Source organism: Ruditapes philippinarum, unplaced genomic scaffold (assembly GCF_026571515.1).
Source record: "Ruditapes philippinarum isolate M1 unplaced genomic scaffold, ASM2657151v2 ctg289_1_1_1_1, whole genome shotgun sequence".
Classification (NCBI taxonomy): Eukaryota; Metazoa; Mollusca; class Bivalvia; order Venerida; family Veneridae; genus Ruditapes; species Ruditapes philippinarum.
This window is the reverse complement of record NW_026864381.1, coordinates 191780-210780: the sequence shown is the minus strand read 5'-3', so window position 1 is coordinate 210780 and position 19001 is coordinate 191780. Positions and strand designations below refer to the sequence as shown.

Here is a 19001-nt window from a genome sequence, read left to right as displayed (position 1 = left end):
TAAAACTTTTGATGTTTGAAATATTTATTTAGAATGCATAATTTTGGATAGACCATGTATAATATTGTCTGTTTTTTATATACAAAATGAAATATATATTTTGGTATGCAAAATCTATATTGTTTTGATAACAAATATACATTGTATATTGATTTTCCAAATTTTTATGAGCTTTGAATGTTGAATTTATTTTATGAACTCTTGAGTTTTCTTATGCTAAACATGTTATTTTGTTTCTGATATATCAAAAATCTGTTTTGATTTGCCAGAATTATAATTTTGATAAACCACATTTCTTTTTTGATATGCCAGTGTGTTGTGCTGTTTTGATAATAAAATTTCTTTTTTTGATCTGCCAGATGTGTTACATTTGAATAATCTATATTTACCTCCCTTTTTGATAGGCCAAAATAAATAATCTATTTTGGTTTGCCAATTATTATTGCTTTGATAATACCAAATATCTATTTTAGTGTACAAAATATGTTGTTTTGATAACCAAATATCAATTTTGATATATCAAATATGAATTTTAACTTTGAAACTGATGACACAAACTTAAAATACATGTAATTAAAATTGCATAATCAAGAAAAAAATGTTAAAAAAATCAGGATTTCCTGGACAAAATGATATTATGTTATAAATCATTAACATCATAATTTCAACACAGGTAATATAGTGATAGCTGGTGAATGTTATGACCTCAGCAGTGAATATAATAATGCAAGTAGTATACAGTAACACAATAATAATTGTTGCCAAGAATCCTTTGATTATTATTAGTGAGGTGGTTTTTATGCTGATCTTTTTTCTAACTGCCTCTTATTATTTTTGCGCTTATTGTTCATTGTATCCCGATGAGAAGAATTACGGGAATTATTGCGAGGGTGAATGCCGAAGGAGGCCCGTTTACAAATTTTTCTTGTGCGCTAATTATAGATGGGAACTAGTATTTTCTTGAAAAATGTTTGCTTTACCAGAATATGAAAGAATAATCAATGTTAGGAAAAATTTATAATAAACATGGCTGTTGTAAAAGGTAATGACAATTTGTGGCTTTATTAGTTATGATTTTTCCATGATGTGTTTGATGATACATGAAAATTATTCTCAGCCTGAGTGATATTCAAATCATTAGTATATATCAAGAATCTCAAAGACAAAGTTCATGAATTGGTTAGGCAATATACTCATTAGACTTAAGGAGTTTTAATTACCAATATCTTGACTAAAAATCCTTCTTGCCTTTTAAATAAGTGTTTTCCGGTGATTTTGAAATTATTGAGTACCTTTTAAAATGCTATTAGCACTAATGGTTGACATATTCTACCATTAAACAACCAGATTAGCCTTTTATTCATACAGGTTACATCTGTGTAAGGGAAATCAAAACTATCATGTATGATGCTTGATTATAAAAATTTGTTTAACAAAACTTCTTCAAACAATATTATGATGATAGTTTCAAGTTTGCTCTAATTTATAATAGATGAAGTCATTTTCCAAGATTTTGATTCATTTGGTCGAAAAAAAGAAACAATTGAGGAATGATAGAATGATAAAAGATATAAAGTTAAAATGAGGAATAACTTGTCAAAAATTTAGAAATGAATTAGGAATAATTGATAAAAAATACAGACATGAATAAGAGGAATACTTGGTTAAGAATTGCAGACATAAATGAAGAGGATAAAACTGCAGACATGAAAGAGGGGAATATTTTACTGATAAAAAATACAGACAGAAATCATGAGAATAATCAATTAAAAATAACACTATAACCAGTCTTAAATCAGAGCAGAGGAATAATTGGTTAAAAAATGCAGTCTAAGACATGATGGAGGAATATAATTGGTTAAAAATATAGTCTGTGACATGATGGAGGAATAATTGGTTAACAATGCAGATATGAAACACAGGGATGACTAGCATAAAAAATTTAGAATTAAATGGGAAATAATTAGTTAGAATTATAGAATAAGAGTATAAGAGGATTAATAATTGATTAATTTGTAAAGAATATAGAAATTAATGAAGAATAATTAGTTTTAAGATATGAAAGTGAATTGTAAATTAACAACAGCAGAACCTCCAATCAGTAAGGCAGGCTGCCAAGTTACATCATAATATATTGAGTATAGTGAGATTCCACAGTCTATGACAAACTAATAAACAAACATTTTACATAGCACATTGTCATTGAAAAACCCTCCCTATCTGCTGAAAAAAACAACATCCAAAGCATTTATTATTGGATTGTGTTATTTTCGTATGAAGTTTTTCTTTTCGTAGTGGTTATAACCACCTTGGAATTATTTCACTCGTGCATTTCGTGCTACTTTCGTGAAAGGATAAAATACTAAATATTTACTTGTGGTGTTTAGTTTGAATAATAAACTTGATAAAAGGATACTGCATAATACTTTTATGTTCACAGAATCTTATATGGAGACATGTGGCTTCTGCAAATTTTAAAGATTGATTCTTCTTTTTTTTTTTTGTACCTTGCAAGGTTAATTGGAATATTTCTAGGTGTGGAACAGGAACTATTCTGTATGGAACTGGCAACAGGATATAAAACATTTTAACAAGCTTGAACCAAACGTGTCACTATTTATATAAGTCATATGAAAAGATGTCACACTTTATTCCAGAAAATGACCTTATATATAAATATTGAATTAAGTATTCTTTGTTGCTAAGGTTACCCGATAATAACATGAATAACTGAAAAAAAATGGAAATTAGTTAAATTACAATTCCAGAGACTTTCGTAGATATCTTTGATCACGTAGATAATAAGCATATTGTGTTAGGAAAAAAGTAGTGTATACCGGATTAAATTATTTAGTCTTTGAAAAAGTAATTCAAATGAAGTAAAAAACAAGAGAAAAAGTTGGACTTATGGTTTATACCAAGCAGAATATTTGATTATTTCATACAAACTATAACCACCCGCATCAAAGGTTGCAGCTAAAAGAGGTTGAGATATGTTTAAAGCATTAAAACATTGAATATAGAACATAAATAAGCACTTAAAATTTCAGGTTAATGAAGGATGTATGCTCATAAGCCATCGTTTTAAGTGCTTTGAAGAGGTGAAGTAACAATTTCACTGGTAAATAATATATTTCTAGGAAGGTATAATTGTTGACATACAAGTGTTCACTAGTGAGGAAATTGCTCTTTTATATCTTAATGTTTAAAGAATGAAGTGTGTTCCAAAACAGATGCTCCAAAAACCAAACACTTTCTTCCAAACAAATCTTTTAATTGAAAACTTGGTATCTATCTATACAGAACTGCTTAGAATTGCTATATGCTCAGAACAAGAATGTTAACATTGTGAAATTTGCAATGTGATCATGAATGGATTGAAATGAATCAAGTCAAATAGAGTAAGAAAAGAACTAAAAAATGTGTAGTAGAATAATGCTTAATAATAATATTTAAAGCTGTTTGTACATGTGGAATAGACAGTGAAAATAAAACTATGGAAAAGAAATTGTTGAAAATCAAATTTTGCTTTAGTATAATTTGAGAAATAACGAAGTAAGAATGTACTCTGTGGATGAGTTTGATGAGACGGAGCCAGAACTTGAGATGTTGGAATGGGCAGGAATGGTGTGTATATTCATCTTAAATATGATATTATCTTTTTAGCTTGACTAAATAAAGAATAGGATCACTCCATTGTTGGCATCACACTTTTGTTAAGTTTTTGCACAGAGTTGGTATCTCAAAAACTACTGAAGGGAATGGGTTGAAACTGGCTTTCTGTGATTATCTTACATGATAAGCACAGGTGCCATAACTCTCAAGTTAACTTTTTACAGAGTTGTGCCCCTTTTTTTTTTACTGTAAATCACTAAGTAAAAGTGGAGTGCGCTGTACTCTTTCAGAATGATCTTTTTAATCTAAGAATTCATTGGATCTTTAAAAAAGAGATGTGACATGTGCTGGGGCTGATAAGTGATTAGTTACAACCATGATGAGAAACGATGGCAGCTGTGTGGTAAAGCTATGATCAGAAGTAATGGTTGTATTAAGACTAACTGTTGATTTTGTCTGAATGCTGGAAAGTGTTCATATGACTATTGCAGCATCTGTGTGTATTAAACTTGAGTAAAGTTAATAAAACTGTCACTGAAGGAAGTTGGTTGAAATTCATAACTTTTTTTTTGCTGTTTTAACATGATTGACTTCCATTAAAACAAATAAATGATTTTATAAACACTTGTTTTGGCCAAGACCAATCCTACAATTTTTGTAATAATTAACATTTTGCAAATTAAACTTATGTTTAAAACTTAGCCTTCATTTAGCCTTCCAATATTATTGAACAGTTGGATTAAAATAGTAAAACCCATGAATGATGGTTTCTTGTAGTAACAGTTACAGGCCATGCCTGTCAACTGAAGAGTGAAAAGGGACACTGACCAACCTTACATGATAAATGAGGCGAGGAGATCAATATATTTAAACTAAATAGTATCAAAATAGAGCTACCAGTTTTATAGTGGTCTCTTGTCAGATTGCACATGATTGTGTACAGGCTGCTAAATGTGTGATTATCTGTCTGTCTGTCTGCCAGCCTGCCATAGTTACTATACTTATGCTATGATCTTACTCATATCTGAACAATATGACAAAGGAAATTAAAAAGTATACTTATGCTAGGGCATGTATAACTAGACTATATGTGTATGTTATCTATGAGGAAGGGGTTACAGAGAGCACAATGTGGTAATATCATTAACACATTCCATGTGATGTAAGTAGATCACCCACAGTGTTAGCAACAGTAGCAACAAATTCATATCAAGCTAGGTCATTTCCTTCATTGTTTTCAGCATTTATGGCATATACGGTACATGCATTTAAGGAAATAACTTAATTAATATTATATAGTTAATAAGGTGCAGTGGGTGTTGATTCAATTCATATATATTGTAGTAATCAGTATGTTTTGTAATATTTGAAAGTTTGAATGTGAAAAATGGTGTTACCTCCATCTAAATTCTCTCAAATTAGTAAAGACTGTTATTAATTCTTTATCATATTATAAAATGCTACAAATAAAAGTAAACCAGCTTGATATTAGAGTCATTGGCCTAACTTCAGCACCGCTTTTGGCTGACCAACTTTTAATTTTCATCATTATATCAAATAAATTGATAATGGGAAAATCAAGAGGCTGAAGTATGTAAGGGTTAGGGTTTAAAAAATTTTTCTACAACATTCACTCAGGTTAATAAGAAATAGTTGGAGCTTTTTTTGTACTAAAGCAATGGTATGTGTATTTTCTGCATCAGTGCCATGCATATAGTTTCTGTGTGTAATTGTTTTTTCTGCAGCTTAGCTGTAACTATCTGTTTATCCATCATACAGCAGAATGATAGGTGAAAAAGATAAATGAGCTATTTCTAATATCTTGCATAGAACAGATTGAAAAGATGTATGTTAATGTATATCAGGCATTGAGGTAGCATTCTTATTGCAGAACTTCTTACCTGCTGTCTTCTGGCTAGTAGAGGTTCTTATCATGTCATTTTAGAACAAGAGTTTTATGTGACATGAATTAAGTATGTCATGTCACGGGTATTAAGAAATGTCATGTCACAATCTGAAGGAATATTAGGTAACATTGATTATGTTAAATTGATTGATATTTTTGAATTTCAAATAAGTCAGGAGACTTTCATATCATGTCACATTATTTAGGAATATTTCTAAAGAGTTAAATCATGTTGCATATTATAGTAAATGTCATGCCACATCAATGGGAAGTATTGTTAATTTGACCACTGTAAGGAGGGAGCATCATCTCACAAAATGACATGTTTTAGGAATGTCATGTCACCTAGGGTTTGTGAGAAGTGTTGTTGATAATTATAGCAAGTTAATGAGGGATTTATATGAGTATCATACAGTAAGGTGATTACACATACAAAATCCGACCATTGTTTGAGGTGACTAACACAGTAATTTTGACTTGTAAAAAAGCCTTGTTTGTTTATATATTACATTAATTGGCTGACCCATGCAATAATGTCAGTCATACCAGTGTATGAAATGTAAAGAATTTCACTGTTATATTCATACATGATATATGTTAGTTAAAAGGTCATCATTGTTTTTACTATAGTTTAATGTTTTTACCTTCTGGATGTATGGAAGATAAATTGATATAGTTAGGGCAGCTGGAGGCTTGTGGTCCAGAAGTCAGGTATAAAATTTGTTTACGAGTTTTGTCCAACAGTTTAGCCATTGGATATTACATTGACGGTTTGATTTTTCTATTTTTTTACATAATTTCTTTTCTTTAATGATTTTTTAGAATTTAATTTTATTCATGATTGGAAATGATTTATAATTATGTACAGTGTGTCTTAAGCAATATTTGACAGATTATAGATTTTATTTTATGATAAAAGTGGTACAGGGGATTTGATTTTATTAAAAGAGGACATTGTTGTTTAGGCTCAAACAGATATATAAAATAGATTTTGTGTCTGAATTTATTAATGGCAGTTGTTGATACTTTAAAAAAACTAATTATTTATTTTTTGTTGGTGAAGAATAATGACTGATTTTTGAATGCTTGGACTGAACTTCATTATCTCCAGGGATAATGTGTTTCACCTTATTGATTAAATCTGAATTATTATGAAATAATGAATATAATGAAAAAAATCATGTATGTAAAAGTGTTTTATGTACAAAATTTGCTGACCAATATATCATACAGGTAAAATTCTACCACATGTTATTTTCATGTTTGAAGAAAAGTATTTAGTCTAGTTTGTTTATTTTTTAACTTTGACCAATTAATTGATTATTTTTCACCTTTGGCAAGTTAGTCTTTGGGAAAACCAAGAAAATATGCACTTTTTATACCCCCGCACAACAAAGTTGTAAGGGGGGTATACTGGAATCAGATTGTCCGTCCGTCCGTCTGTCTGGCCGTCCGGCGTCCGGCGATTTTTTCTTGTCCGCCCAATAACTAAAGATTCCTTTGACCCACAGTCTTCATATTTGGCATGGAGGTTAGTCTTGATTAGTAGATGACCCCTATTGATTTTGAGGTCACCAGGTCAAAGGTCAAGGTCACAGGGGCCTTGACTTCAAAAAGCTTGTCCGCCCAATAACTTAAGATTCCTTTGACCCACAGTCTTCATATTTGGCATGGAGGTTAGTCATGATAAGTAGATGACCCCTATTGATTTTGAGGTCACCAGGTCAAAGGTCAAGGTCACAGGGGCCTTGACTTCAAAAAGCTTGTCCGCCCAATAACTTAAGATTCCTTTGACCCACAGTCTTCATATTTGGCATGGAGGTTAGTCATGATTAGTAGATGACCCCTATCGATTTTGAGGTCACAAGGTCAAAGGTGAAGGTCGCAGGGTCCTTGACTTCAAAAAGCTTGTCCGCCCAATAACTTATGATTCCTTTGACCCACAGTCTTCATATTTGGCATGGAGGTTAGTCATGATTAGTAGATGACCCCTATTGATTTTGAGGTCACCAGGACAAAGGTCAAGGTCGCAGGGGCCTTGACTTCAAAAAGCTTGTCCGCCCAATAACTTAAGATTCCTTTGACCAACAGTCTTCATATTTGAAATGGAGGTTAGTCATGATTAGTAGATGACCCCTATCGATTTTGAGGTCACAAGCTCAAAGGTCAAGGTCGCAGGGGCCTTGACTTTAAAAAGCTTGTCCGCCCAATAACTTAAGGTTCCTATGACCCACAGTCTTCATATTTGGCATGGAGGTTAGTCATGATTAGTAAATGATCCGTATTGATTTTGAGGTCACTGGGTCAAAGGTCAAAGTCACAGGACCCTTGTCAAAATAAAGCTTTTCCACTCAATTGCTTCAGAATGCCTGTCCAGAGTGTATTGATTTTGACATTTTCACATTTGAAGCATGTAGAATACATAACTTAGCAATGCACTGGCTTATTAACCTCTGATTTGGCAGGGAGGTTGTCCTTGAGTTCTAAATGGCCACTGTTGATTCTGACAAAGTGGTATGGGGGGGGGGGGTATTCACGCCATGATAGTGGCAGTTCTAGTTAGTTTCAGATATAAATTTCATCTATGACTTGTACACCAGGTTAATTGCACTTTTGATACAGTAAATCATTGTAGAAAGTGGAAGGGGGGGATTTATTTATACAGGTGGGGAAACGAAAATAGCCTATATGTTATTCAGTTGTTAATTTATTGGTACTGAAACATAAACAATTTGACAGAGGCTCTGTACTGCGTCAAGTGTGTGCCAAATTGTATTATAAATATGTGTTACCACTGTTCGAACTGTAGATTTTATAGGCACCTCCAAACTGTAGATTTTGAAGGCACGTCCAAACTGTAGATTTAAAGGCATGTCCAAACTGTAGATTTTAAAGGCACATTTGAACTGTAGATTTTCAAGGCAAGTTCAAACTGTAGATTTTAAAGGCACATTCAAACTGTAGATTTTAAAGGCACATGGACACATCATGATATAAAAAAAACTTATGATTATAATTTCTGCTCAAGTTTAATATGTCATTTGCTATATATGATGAAACTGGCCATAAGTGTGTGAGTAGCTACATGTAGATCAAGCTAGGTTACATAGGACTCAGGTGTTGTAGGCTTGCATAACCCGATAACAATGTGCCTTTAAACCCAACCCCAAAGAAAGCTGGAAACTCTTTTAATGATATGTGTTTAAAAAGCTTCTGCCATGTAACAAAAATTACCTTTATAACAATGTGTTTTTATAAGTCCCTGATTTTATGTAGTTGACCCCAATTATAATCTCTGAATGGTTCATACCTTGTAAGGGACATTTTTATAAGATTCACAGGTCTCAAATAAGTATAATCCTAAGTGCCTTGTGGTACCAGTGAGTAAGGGACCTTAAAACTTAAAAGTCCTTATTAATCCATAACAGTTCTTATTTATGACCCAACAAATCCAAAAATCTCATTTCAGGATATTTATTGGTAGCTATTGTATATAAAATATTACAAAACTAATGAATCAGTTTTTGATGTTTTGGGTGTTTATAAAACCACAAGCAAATGGATTTGTTTTACTTATTTTTAGACATTTTTGTTTTTTTATACCTCACAACAATTACTCTTTATTATGTAAATAAAACCAGTGCATTATTGGTGTTTAAACTAATGGGTGAAAAAAAAGGTAAAATACAATGATATTAGGATAATAAGCATCATATTTCAGATGAATGTTAAAAATGTTGAATAGCACTGCAGTTTCATTGTGAATGACTGTGGTTTGAAAATGGGATAGGTATAATAGTTGAACTGATGGGGGATGTCGGAAAAAAATGTGAAATAAATAATAATGAAACAGGTAGAGTTGTATAGGTAAAACAGGTACATACAGATGTAATGTGTAATCATTAGTTCATGTTTTCAAATTTGGCTGCCTTCATACAGGAGGGATAAAGATTCATTTACATTACATGTGTAGGTTTGGGTAGATTGGAATTTGTATGGAACTGTTTTCCCAGTGTTGAATGCTATGAATTGATTTTTAAAAATAAATTTTGGTGTACTGTTATTTATAGGGTGGATTTTGGGGATATATCTTGTGGATTTGAGTGATACATGAGTGTTTATGATGCATGTTGATAAATACAATTTCTGTGAAAATATTATTATGAAAATTGTGGAATTAGAAGTGTTTCGTTGAATAAATTTTCTATTAAGATTCTTTCTCTTGGAATAACCAAAATAATGGTAAGTTTGTTAGATTAGACAATGAAAAGTGTTCAAAAATTTAATAGAATTGAAATTATTACGAAATTTTCTTTAATATGGTACAATACCTGAATTTTTAATTTTAAGCTAACATTCTGTATATAATTAATTGACAATTTTATATTTGTTTATTACTGAGTTGTCCTGGTATCTAATAGCTTTTATTTTATAGCCCCTAAATAAGTCTGCCCTGTCTTAGATTTATTGATAGGTCTGTAAGGGTGCCCTGTCTCAGAGTTTATGATTCAACTTGCTGTAAGATTTTCCAGTCTTAGATTTGTTGATAGCCCTATACGACTGTCCTGTCTTAGATTTATTGATAGGTATGTAGGTTACAGTGCACTGTCTTAGATTTGATGATATTGATAGACCTGTAAGAGTGTTCTCTCTCAGATTTATCTAACTTCCTATAATTTTATACCTGTCCTGTCTTAGATTTGTAGAAAAGCCCATATAAGGGTTGTTCAAGATTTATTACTGTCCTGTCATTGTTCTATAACTTAGAATTGTAACTTGTCTGACCTTTCTTAGATTTTATTGACTGTGAGTAACCTAAAGGTGTTCCATTATCTTAGATTAATTGATAAGACTCCAATAACTTGCATATTTAAGATTTATTGTATGATATGCTAATGTATATAAAGTTGACTTCTCTAAGATTTATTATAGGCTTTGCTCTTTTAATAGTTTTGTATAACAATAAAAGGTTGCAAACATACAAGGTATATAAGCCATTAAGACACTCAATATTCCTTTTATGAAATGATTCACATTGAAAATAACAAATTGTTTGAAAAAAAGTGTATACAATTAATGTATTCAAATTAAAGCATCAAAGAGATTTCAGGTCAAAACATTCACAATGGTACAATGCTTTCCATTATCATTTTAACTTTTATACAAACCCTATTTAGAAATTGTATAACATTACAACAGAACTTAACAATTAAAGGTGTCATGTAGGTGTAATAATTTGCCATGTTTATAGCTTGATATTACATATTTGAGCCGCGTCACGACAAAACCAACATAATGGGTTTGCAACCAGCATGGATCCAGACCAGCCTGCGCATCCGCGCAGTCTGATCAGGATCCATGCTGTTCGCTTACCAACTCTATTACAAGTAGAGAAACTGATAGCGAACCGCATGGATCCTGATCAGACTTTACCAACTCTATTACAAGTAGAGAAACTGATAGCGAACAGCATGGATCCTGATCAGACTGCGCGGATGCGCAGGCTGGTCTGGATCCATGCTGGTCGCAAACCCATTATGTTGGTTTTGGCGTGACACGGCTCATTTTAATTCTGCAGTTTTATCTCCTCATTTACATAGGTTATTTATCCACACTGATTGATAACTTTGAACCTTGAGTTTAAGTGTTAAAGGTAAAATATTGAATTGGAAATTATATTTTATTTTAAGTAGATGATTTACAGATATTATATAAATTTATTTGTGTCAGGTACATGTTTAATAACTCAAACAATCTGAATGGTGTGGCAATATTGATCATTTATAAAAATTAAGAGTTTTAAATGGGATCATGCCAATTATTCTCTGTTTATACTTAATTGATTGATTGATAAATTAATTGATTTGTTGTCTTAATGCATAAGTCAGTGTCAAAATACTTCTAAATAAACCAATAATTAGGGTTAATAGGTAAGATTTTCTTTTTTTGTAAATAAATTTAACTGTTTTATGTTATTGGTAATATTAATGGACATCTAGTACATTTAATTTACATATGTAAGTAAGTTTATGGTAATATGAAACACTCTATCCTGTATATAAATGAATATAAAATGTATATAAATGATTTTTTAGCTCGACTTTTCTATGAAAAGGGGAGCTATCCTACTCGCCCCGGCGTCGGCGTCGGCGTTAGCGTTGGCGTCACACCTTGGTTAAGTTTTTCGTACCACCCCACTTTATTTCAGAAGTATTACAAGTATGGCTTTGAAACTTACCATACTTGTTCACCATCATAACCTCCATCTACAGACAAGAGTACATAACTCTGTCAAGGTTTTTGACAGAATTATGGCCCTTTTTTGACTTAGAAAGTGTATTGAGCTAGGTTAAGTTTTTTGTACCACCTCACTTTATTTCAAAACCATTGGAGGTATTGCTTTGAAACTGACCATACTTGTTTACCATCACGACCTTCATCAACAGACAAGAGGACATAACTCTGTCAAGGTTTTTGACAGAATTATGCCCCTTTTTGACTTAGAAAATACATTGAATATGGGTAAAATCCACTTATTGCCTTAACCCTTTGAGATATTGCTTTGAAACTTTTAATGCTATTTCACATCATTACCCCCATCTGTACGCAAGAGAAGGTAACTCTGTCAAGGATTTGTTTTAAAAATTAAGGCCTTTTATCGACTTAGAATCTTGGTTAAGTTTTTTAGTACCAGTCCACTTTTTGACTGAACTGTTTGAGATATTAATTTGAAAGTTGGAATACTTGTTTACCATCATGGTCCCAAAACATGGGCAGGAGAAGGTAATTCTGTTAAGGATTTTATTTGAATTATGGCCCTTTTTGACTTAGAAACTCAGTTAAGATTTTCATTCTTGTCCACTTGTTGACTTAACCATTTGAGATATTACTTTGGAAGTTGGAGTTCTTATGTGCCATCATGAGACCTATCTGTAAGCAAGAGAAGATAACTCTGTGAAAATGTTTCTTGATTTGTACTTAGAAATTCCTAGTTAAAGTCTTGTGTGCCCTTAACTGTCAAAGTTTTGTTTTATAGGCAAGCACTAAAAAAGTCGAGCGCGCTGTCCTTCTGACAGCTCTTGTTCTTTATCATATTCTTTATATTTGTCACAGTACATTTTGTTCAGTTGTATTTTGCCTCATGTCTAGGAATCAGTAGTTTAGTCATGGTGGCGACCAATTCTACCCAAGTAAACTGGTGCAAACCAAAATCAGCCAGTACATCTGTGCTGCACTGCTTCCAATTCAGTACATATTTTGGAATTTTTTCTAAAAACATTTAATGGTTTGTCTAGATTGGATTAGATGGACAAGTCCATTCATTAAGATACATTTGTATTTTAAAACACTGCTTCCAATTCAGTACATATTTTGGAATTTTTTCTAAAAACATTTAATGGTTTGTCTAGATTGGATTAGATGGACAAGTCCATTCATTAAGATACATTTGTATTTTAAAACATTGGAAGGCTTAATGTCTTATGAAGATCAAATACTGATAATACTGTAATGCTGGCTACTAAGATTCTGGCTTGCTAAAATTAGATACACATTAAATTCATCAGCTAAATTGAGCACCTTTGGCTATAGATAATGTTATGGCTATTCAGAATTTAAGAATTTCTTCAGATGTTGAGTAAATGAAGTAGATAACTGTGCCAAATCTGAAACAATTGTGATGGATTTATTGCCCTAATTTTCACTAATTGATTTCAGTTTTTGTTTTTGTTCTGTAAAATTTTTGTTTGAAACTGTGTTATTAACAAGTTGTTTTTGTTTTCATTTCAGGAAAGAGAATATGCTAGTGATGATGAAGAAACTGAAGGTTTGTTCTTAATACTTATGTTAATTTTTGTATGGCCATTGTGTTAGACAGCCATTGATTCCATTCATATATTATATCTAAAAGGTTATTTAGGCAGTTACTTAAGTTAACTGATTTCTCTTGCAGTTCTCAGAACCCTCATTAAATGGGAACAAAGGCACTTAGAATTCAAACACTTTATTTTGTGAGATGTGGATATTGTGTGACTTGTTTTCTTTTCTTTTTGTCTGATGTAGTAAAAATAAATTTGAATTAAATTGTTAAGACTTACTTTGTTCAGGGGCTTATATAGGGTACCTGTAATTAAAGCCTTTTTATTAGACAACTTTTATCTGTTTGCCTTTTGTAATTTAGTGACATAATTTTTAGTTTTACAAGAAGAATATGGGAAGTATCATTGTTCTGATATGTCAATAAATCATAAGTTTATGAATTTATAAATCTATAAATCATATATTTTAAATCATAAGATAAGAATAATAAACAGCTGTTTACTTGAGTTCAGTGCATTGTTAGGGCATAATTTGTAAATTAATCAAAGGATTATTACTGAAACATGCCCTCTTTATGGCAGTAATTTGTCATATTTCATATCTTTAAATGATTTATGAAAATAACTGGATTTACATCGGAGGTCAAAGCTCATTTTATATAGATACATATTAATATATAAAGACCTTGATATATTGATTTGTTGAAAAAAACTTCTTGGAAAAGTTTAGTAATGTGGTGTGGATTTAAGGCTGCAGGGCCTAAGTAAATGAAGTTTATTTACACATAAGAAAACTGGTTAATAATGCATTGATGCAAAAGGGATTTATAAGACATGGTTAAGTTGCATGACAACCTGGGGAAGATATAAAGCGTAACAAAAATAAGGATTGTACGACCATGTGGAAGAAATCTGGATCGTGATGAATCAAATGTCCTTGAAAATAAGTCTCCTCATCTAGACTGGTTGATTGAATTGTTTTGTGTCTAAACTGAAAAGAATGCTGTCTTTTCATGCACTATTACATAGCAGGCTTGACGTGGAAAAACATTTTCCTGTTTCGAATAACATAGTTTTCTTGCCTGGCGTTTCATGTTGGCCTGTCACTGTACATGTATGGGTATTGTCGTGTATGCAGATAGTTCGGTGTCTAATATATATCTATCAAAGGCTATAAAATAGGTAGGACAGGTGATAAAAAAACGATAAGATAGCGTAATTTGTCACTGTGTGAAACATCGACAATCGTTACATTACATCAGTACAATTGTTGGTTATCAAAATACATTAACTGATAATAAATCATGTTAACACTTTAATGTTGAATATAAAACGGAGTTTACAAAATAACACTATGTAAGTGACAATATGTTTATTTTATTAATTTCCGTTTTTAAGGAAATGATTTTTATGACCCGAGAGGACATTATGGGGAATAAAGTTGAATCATAAATTTCAGCATTATTTGTTAGGTTTATAGAATATAATAAGAGCTATACATTAGCTTGATTTTATGAGGATATACATAGATTTAAAGTGGGGGTGAAATATTTGAGGTGACATTATGCTAATTTTTTTCACTGTTGAGTTGAATTAAAGGTTGAGTGTTAATATAATGATGATTGTCCAAAAATTGATCCTTACAAATGTTTCGGATAAGATATTATAAAAACTGACTAAAATATAAAAAGACTTCCCCATTTCTTATCAATTGAGGAATACGATTTAAAAATTTCGAAGGTTATTTATAGGTATTTATATGAGCTATTGATAAATCAGGTGATGCAAATTATAAGATTAAAAACAAATATTACAGATCTTAAAATAATACATAATTTATTTGTATTTTCAGAACTCTACTTTCAACGAGTCCAGCAAGGCAACTTACAACCCCTTGATACTATTTTCGTAAAAAATGTCAAGGAAGGTGGCCCTGCCCAAAAGGCAGGCTTGAATGCCGGTGACAGGATTATATCAGTAAACGGGGAACCAGTAACTGGCAAATCTTACGGACAAGTGATTAACCTGATTCAACAAACCACCAAAGATCTTAGTATTCTAGTTGTACCAAAAGAAGAAGATATTTTACAATTGGTAAGTCCACAAATGCCTGGTAGAGTACAGATGATTGAGAATTTACTTACATGTCTGAAATAATGCATGGGGGACCACTTGAGGTATTCATTTGTCAAGAAATCTATCTGGAAAGTTGCCACATGACCATGACATTGTCTGTGAAATGACGGTGGTCCTACTCAAGTGCCTGCTCGTGCACAGAGGGGCACCTGTTGTGTTCCTGTGTTAATAAAACTGTAAAACTGCCATATGACCTTCACAGTGTCAAGTCACTTGAAACTCAACAAAATATTTTTTGTAGAAAGTGGAGAAGAAATTTGATATGCACACTTACATAATAATGATGATAGTGAAAACTGTAATATGGGTCAATTTTCAGTTGAAACATTTTACTATCTTTTAACATGATACAGTACTTAAAGGTTTAAACTGATTGATGTTTATGACATACTAGATATATGAGAATGGTTCAATGTTCTCCATGTATGTTTGGAATTTTGAGATAACTTCATTATACACAACACACAAGACCTACCAGGTTTTTATTGATGTTTTTTGGGGTTTTTTTTTTCTCTGAAATATTTTATTTGACACATCAGAAAATGTGAATATTTGAAGGATAGAATGGCTATAAGGATAGTGTTATTAATTACTTATTATTATTCTTTTATGTATTGGAGTTTTAAAGAAGCAATTTTGATGCTGTTGTGATATTGATAATCTGAATTCTTTGATGAATTTAAACATTAACACTTAATCTTGTTAGTCGTTGAAATTGTGCAATGTTGTCGTCTTTTTGAAAGCAGAACCGTCCATTACAGATTTTAGGAAGTTATGTGTAAGAATACTTCAATAAAGCAGTTAACTGTATAGAGTCTGTTCAGGCTGGATGGACACGCTCTATATTGGTTTGGACACACAGGCTGGCCAGGCTCTATACTGGTTGTATAAACAAGTCATTATATTCTCAGTAGGGTGAACATTCATACTATATGTACAGGGCTTGTAAGTATATGAGCTCAATTTTGTTATATGGCTATCATTTGTGTATTTGTAATTTTGCTTGCCATATTTATAAGCTAAATATTTTTCATGGTCACATATTTAAGCCTTATACTGATCTTTGTAGGTGGTAATTAATTATTATTAAATTATTTTTATATATTTCAGGCATATCAGACCTCCTCCCAGTCTTATGACACTGACTTTGGCGATGGAAACTCGTTAAAGGACTCCAGAAATTTGTATAGCCGTCAGTCGTCGATGGACAGTGATTCTTACATATCATCCAGTAGTAGAAATCGTGATAGAAAAGTTCTCTCTACAAGCAACCTTGACTCTAATTATTTTGACGGAACTGAATCATTCCCACATTATGATCATGAACCTTTACAGCGTCGACAGTTAAAATCTTCAACTTCTTACACGTCTGGTTTAAGTGTGTATCGTGACTTACAACAGCCAGAAGATAACATGAATAAAAATGTGTTTTTAGATCGACGGAGGGAGTTCGAGACTCGTGCGGCTCAGGAAAATGTGAATCCTAATACAAAGAAAACATATTCATTTGGTCTGTACTTTCCGAAAAAAGAAAGTCATGTAAATAGTGCTGAGAATTTATCAAGATCGGTTGTGATCCGGAGATCTAAAGAAAGTATTCTTCAACCAACAGATTCACAGGAAAATATTTCAAAGTTACAGTCTTCCAGAACTCGAAATGTGCCTATTGAATATAGGCACAGTGGCAGCCCTGATCAGAAACCGGAATTATTCCGCTCACAGGAAGTGTTAACGCGGGATCATGAGGGACGATCATCGAGTCAGTATGGTTCAGGTAGCAGTATTAGGCATAGCTTTCCTGACTCTGGCGTTCAGATGTGGTCACCTACTAGAAAAACAAGTGAAACAAACAGTCCATATGGGTTTGATCATGGTACACCAACACCTGATAGCTCCACGAGCAAAAGAGATAGTTATACTAGTAGTTCATCCAGACAATATGTTCCTGTAATAAATGAGTCACCAATTTCTAAAAGTCAAAAAATATCAGGAAGTGTAGACAGTATAGATCCTAGATCAAATGTTTATCATACAGAACATCATCTGAGAACATCATATAGTAATAACTCACACCCTTCTGAGCAACAAAATCAAATGCAACCTTCTAGTAGGACTTTTATAGTTAAAATAGGTGATAACCATGAAAGGAGTAGCACTCCAAATATAAATCAAAACCAGGCTGGGAACCATTCATATGGAGCGGCTTTTGCTCTGACACGGTCCCCGGCTCCCACTGAGATTGAAATCAGACAGAAACGGGAACCAAGGATTTTAGTGTCTCACAGAAAGAAACAGTTCGAAGAACGAAAAGATGTCACCCCACCACCAACCACCCCTACTGGTTTAAATAGCAGCAGATTTAAAACTGAGATTGAAAAAATAACAACTTTTAGAAAATTTGATGGCATACAAGCAAGGTTGGCAACATATGAGAAAAATACCAGTAATGTGGATAATAGTGTGAGATCTAGATCTCAAACGCCAGTTTCTGCTCAACCAATCAGCAAAGCTAGGCCAATGTCACAGGAACGTGTGAGGTCACCAGAACCTCATTCAAACTCTAATACTCAGTATTCTCAGGGAGGCAGCCAATCAAATTTCCCAGATTCTGTACCAATCAGAATCTATGTATCTCAAGGAAATTCGAACACCTCAGGGTCCCCGATTGTTGAAATTGTACATGAAATTGGGGAGTCTCGGAATCAAAGTCAGTATGTTGGGCAAACAGATTCTCCTCGAGAGCAGCCAGAGTCCGAGTCTGGTCAAAAGCCGGTGAGGAAAGCCTCGTTCTTGTCAGCTGTCAATGCCCCTTACAGCAGATGTAAGTTTTAATTTTGTAACAGTCAAAAATTTCAACATAATTAATTTTAAATGATTGTTTTGGAGTTCTATTTTTATTTGGCATAGTTACCTCCTTTTGTTTTCTTGAAATGGGAGGTAATATTAGGCAATTAAAGTTGACTTGAACCATTGGTTTTATGATGTCTGATAAATTGAGAAGTCATTTTATTTTGTTTTACAAATATTTTAACTTTAATTTAATAAGCATCCTATAATATTAAACTGCTGCACTAACTGAACTTTCAATGTTTTTAGATAGTTTTTGTCTACATATAAGAATGCAGTCCTGTTCTTAACTTATAATGACTGTACTTACTATTGAATAAATTAGAACACAAAAAGGTCACTGTGTAAATGAGCCGTTAACAAGAAAGCTTGTCATAATTGATGTTTTACAATGTACAAGACAGAACAATCTTCAACACTGTACTTACCTGAGAGTTATAACTAAATTACAGGAACTACTCTGTACCTAACTTATCAAGGCATGTGTATAGAAGATAAGACTGTTGGCTACAGGTTGTGATGTGGGAGATAAAACCATGCTTCAAATGTAGACAAAATCTAAAAAAAAATGTTTATCAAGTGTTATTTACATGTAGTTATATAATGATTTTTTTTCATCCATTGACCTGTTGAATTTTTATATAGGTTAAGGATTGGCCCAACATTAGTACAGTCCTTAC

The 19001-nt window shown here is 32.4% G+C and overlaps 1 protein-coding gene across 11 annotated transcripts in view; it reads left to right on the top strand.

Moving 5' to 3' along the window:
* LOC132725406 (rho GTPase-activating protein 21-like) overlaps nt 1-19001 on the top strand; it is a 68534-nt gene that overhangs the window by 29696 nt on the left and 19837 nt on the right. For 8 of the 11 annotated variants that reach the window (XM_060710518.1, XM_060710525.1, XM_060710523.1 and 5 more), the window contains 3 exons: nt 13310-13346; nt 15191-15432; nt 16585-18295. In XM_060710518.1, coding sequence (XP_060566501.1) covers nt 13310-13346; nt 15191-15432; nt 16585-18295 — 1990 coding nt within the window. Of the gene's footprint in view, nt 1-2900; nt 3628-9645; nt 9764-13309; nt 13347-14568; nt 14695-15190; nt 15433-16584; nt 18296-19001 lie in introns of those variants that run through there. The other 3 variants (XM_060710522.1, XM_060710524.1, XM_060710526.1) reach the window with 3 other exon arrangements.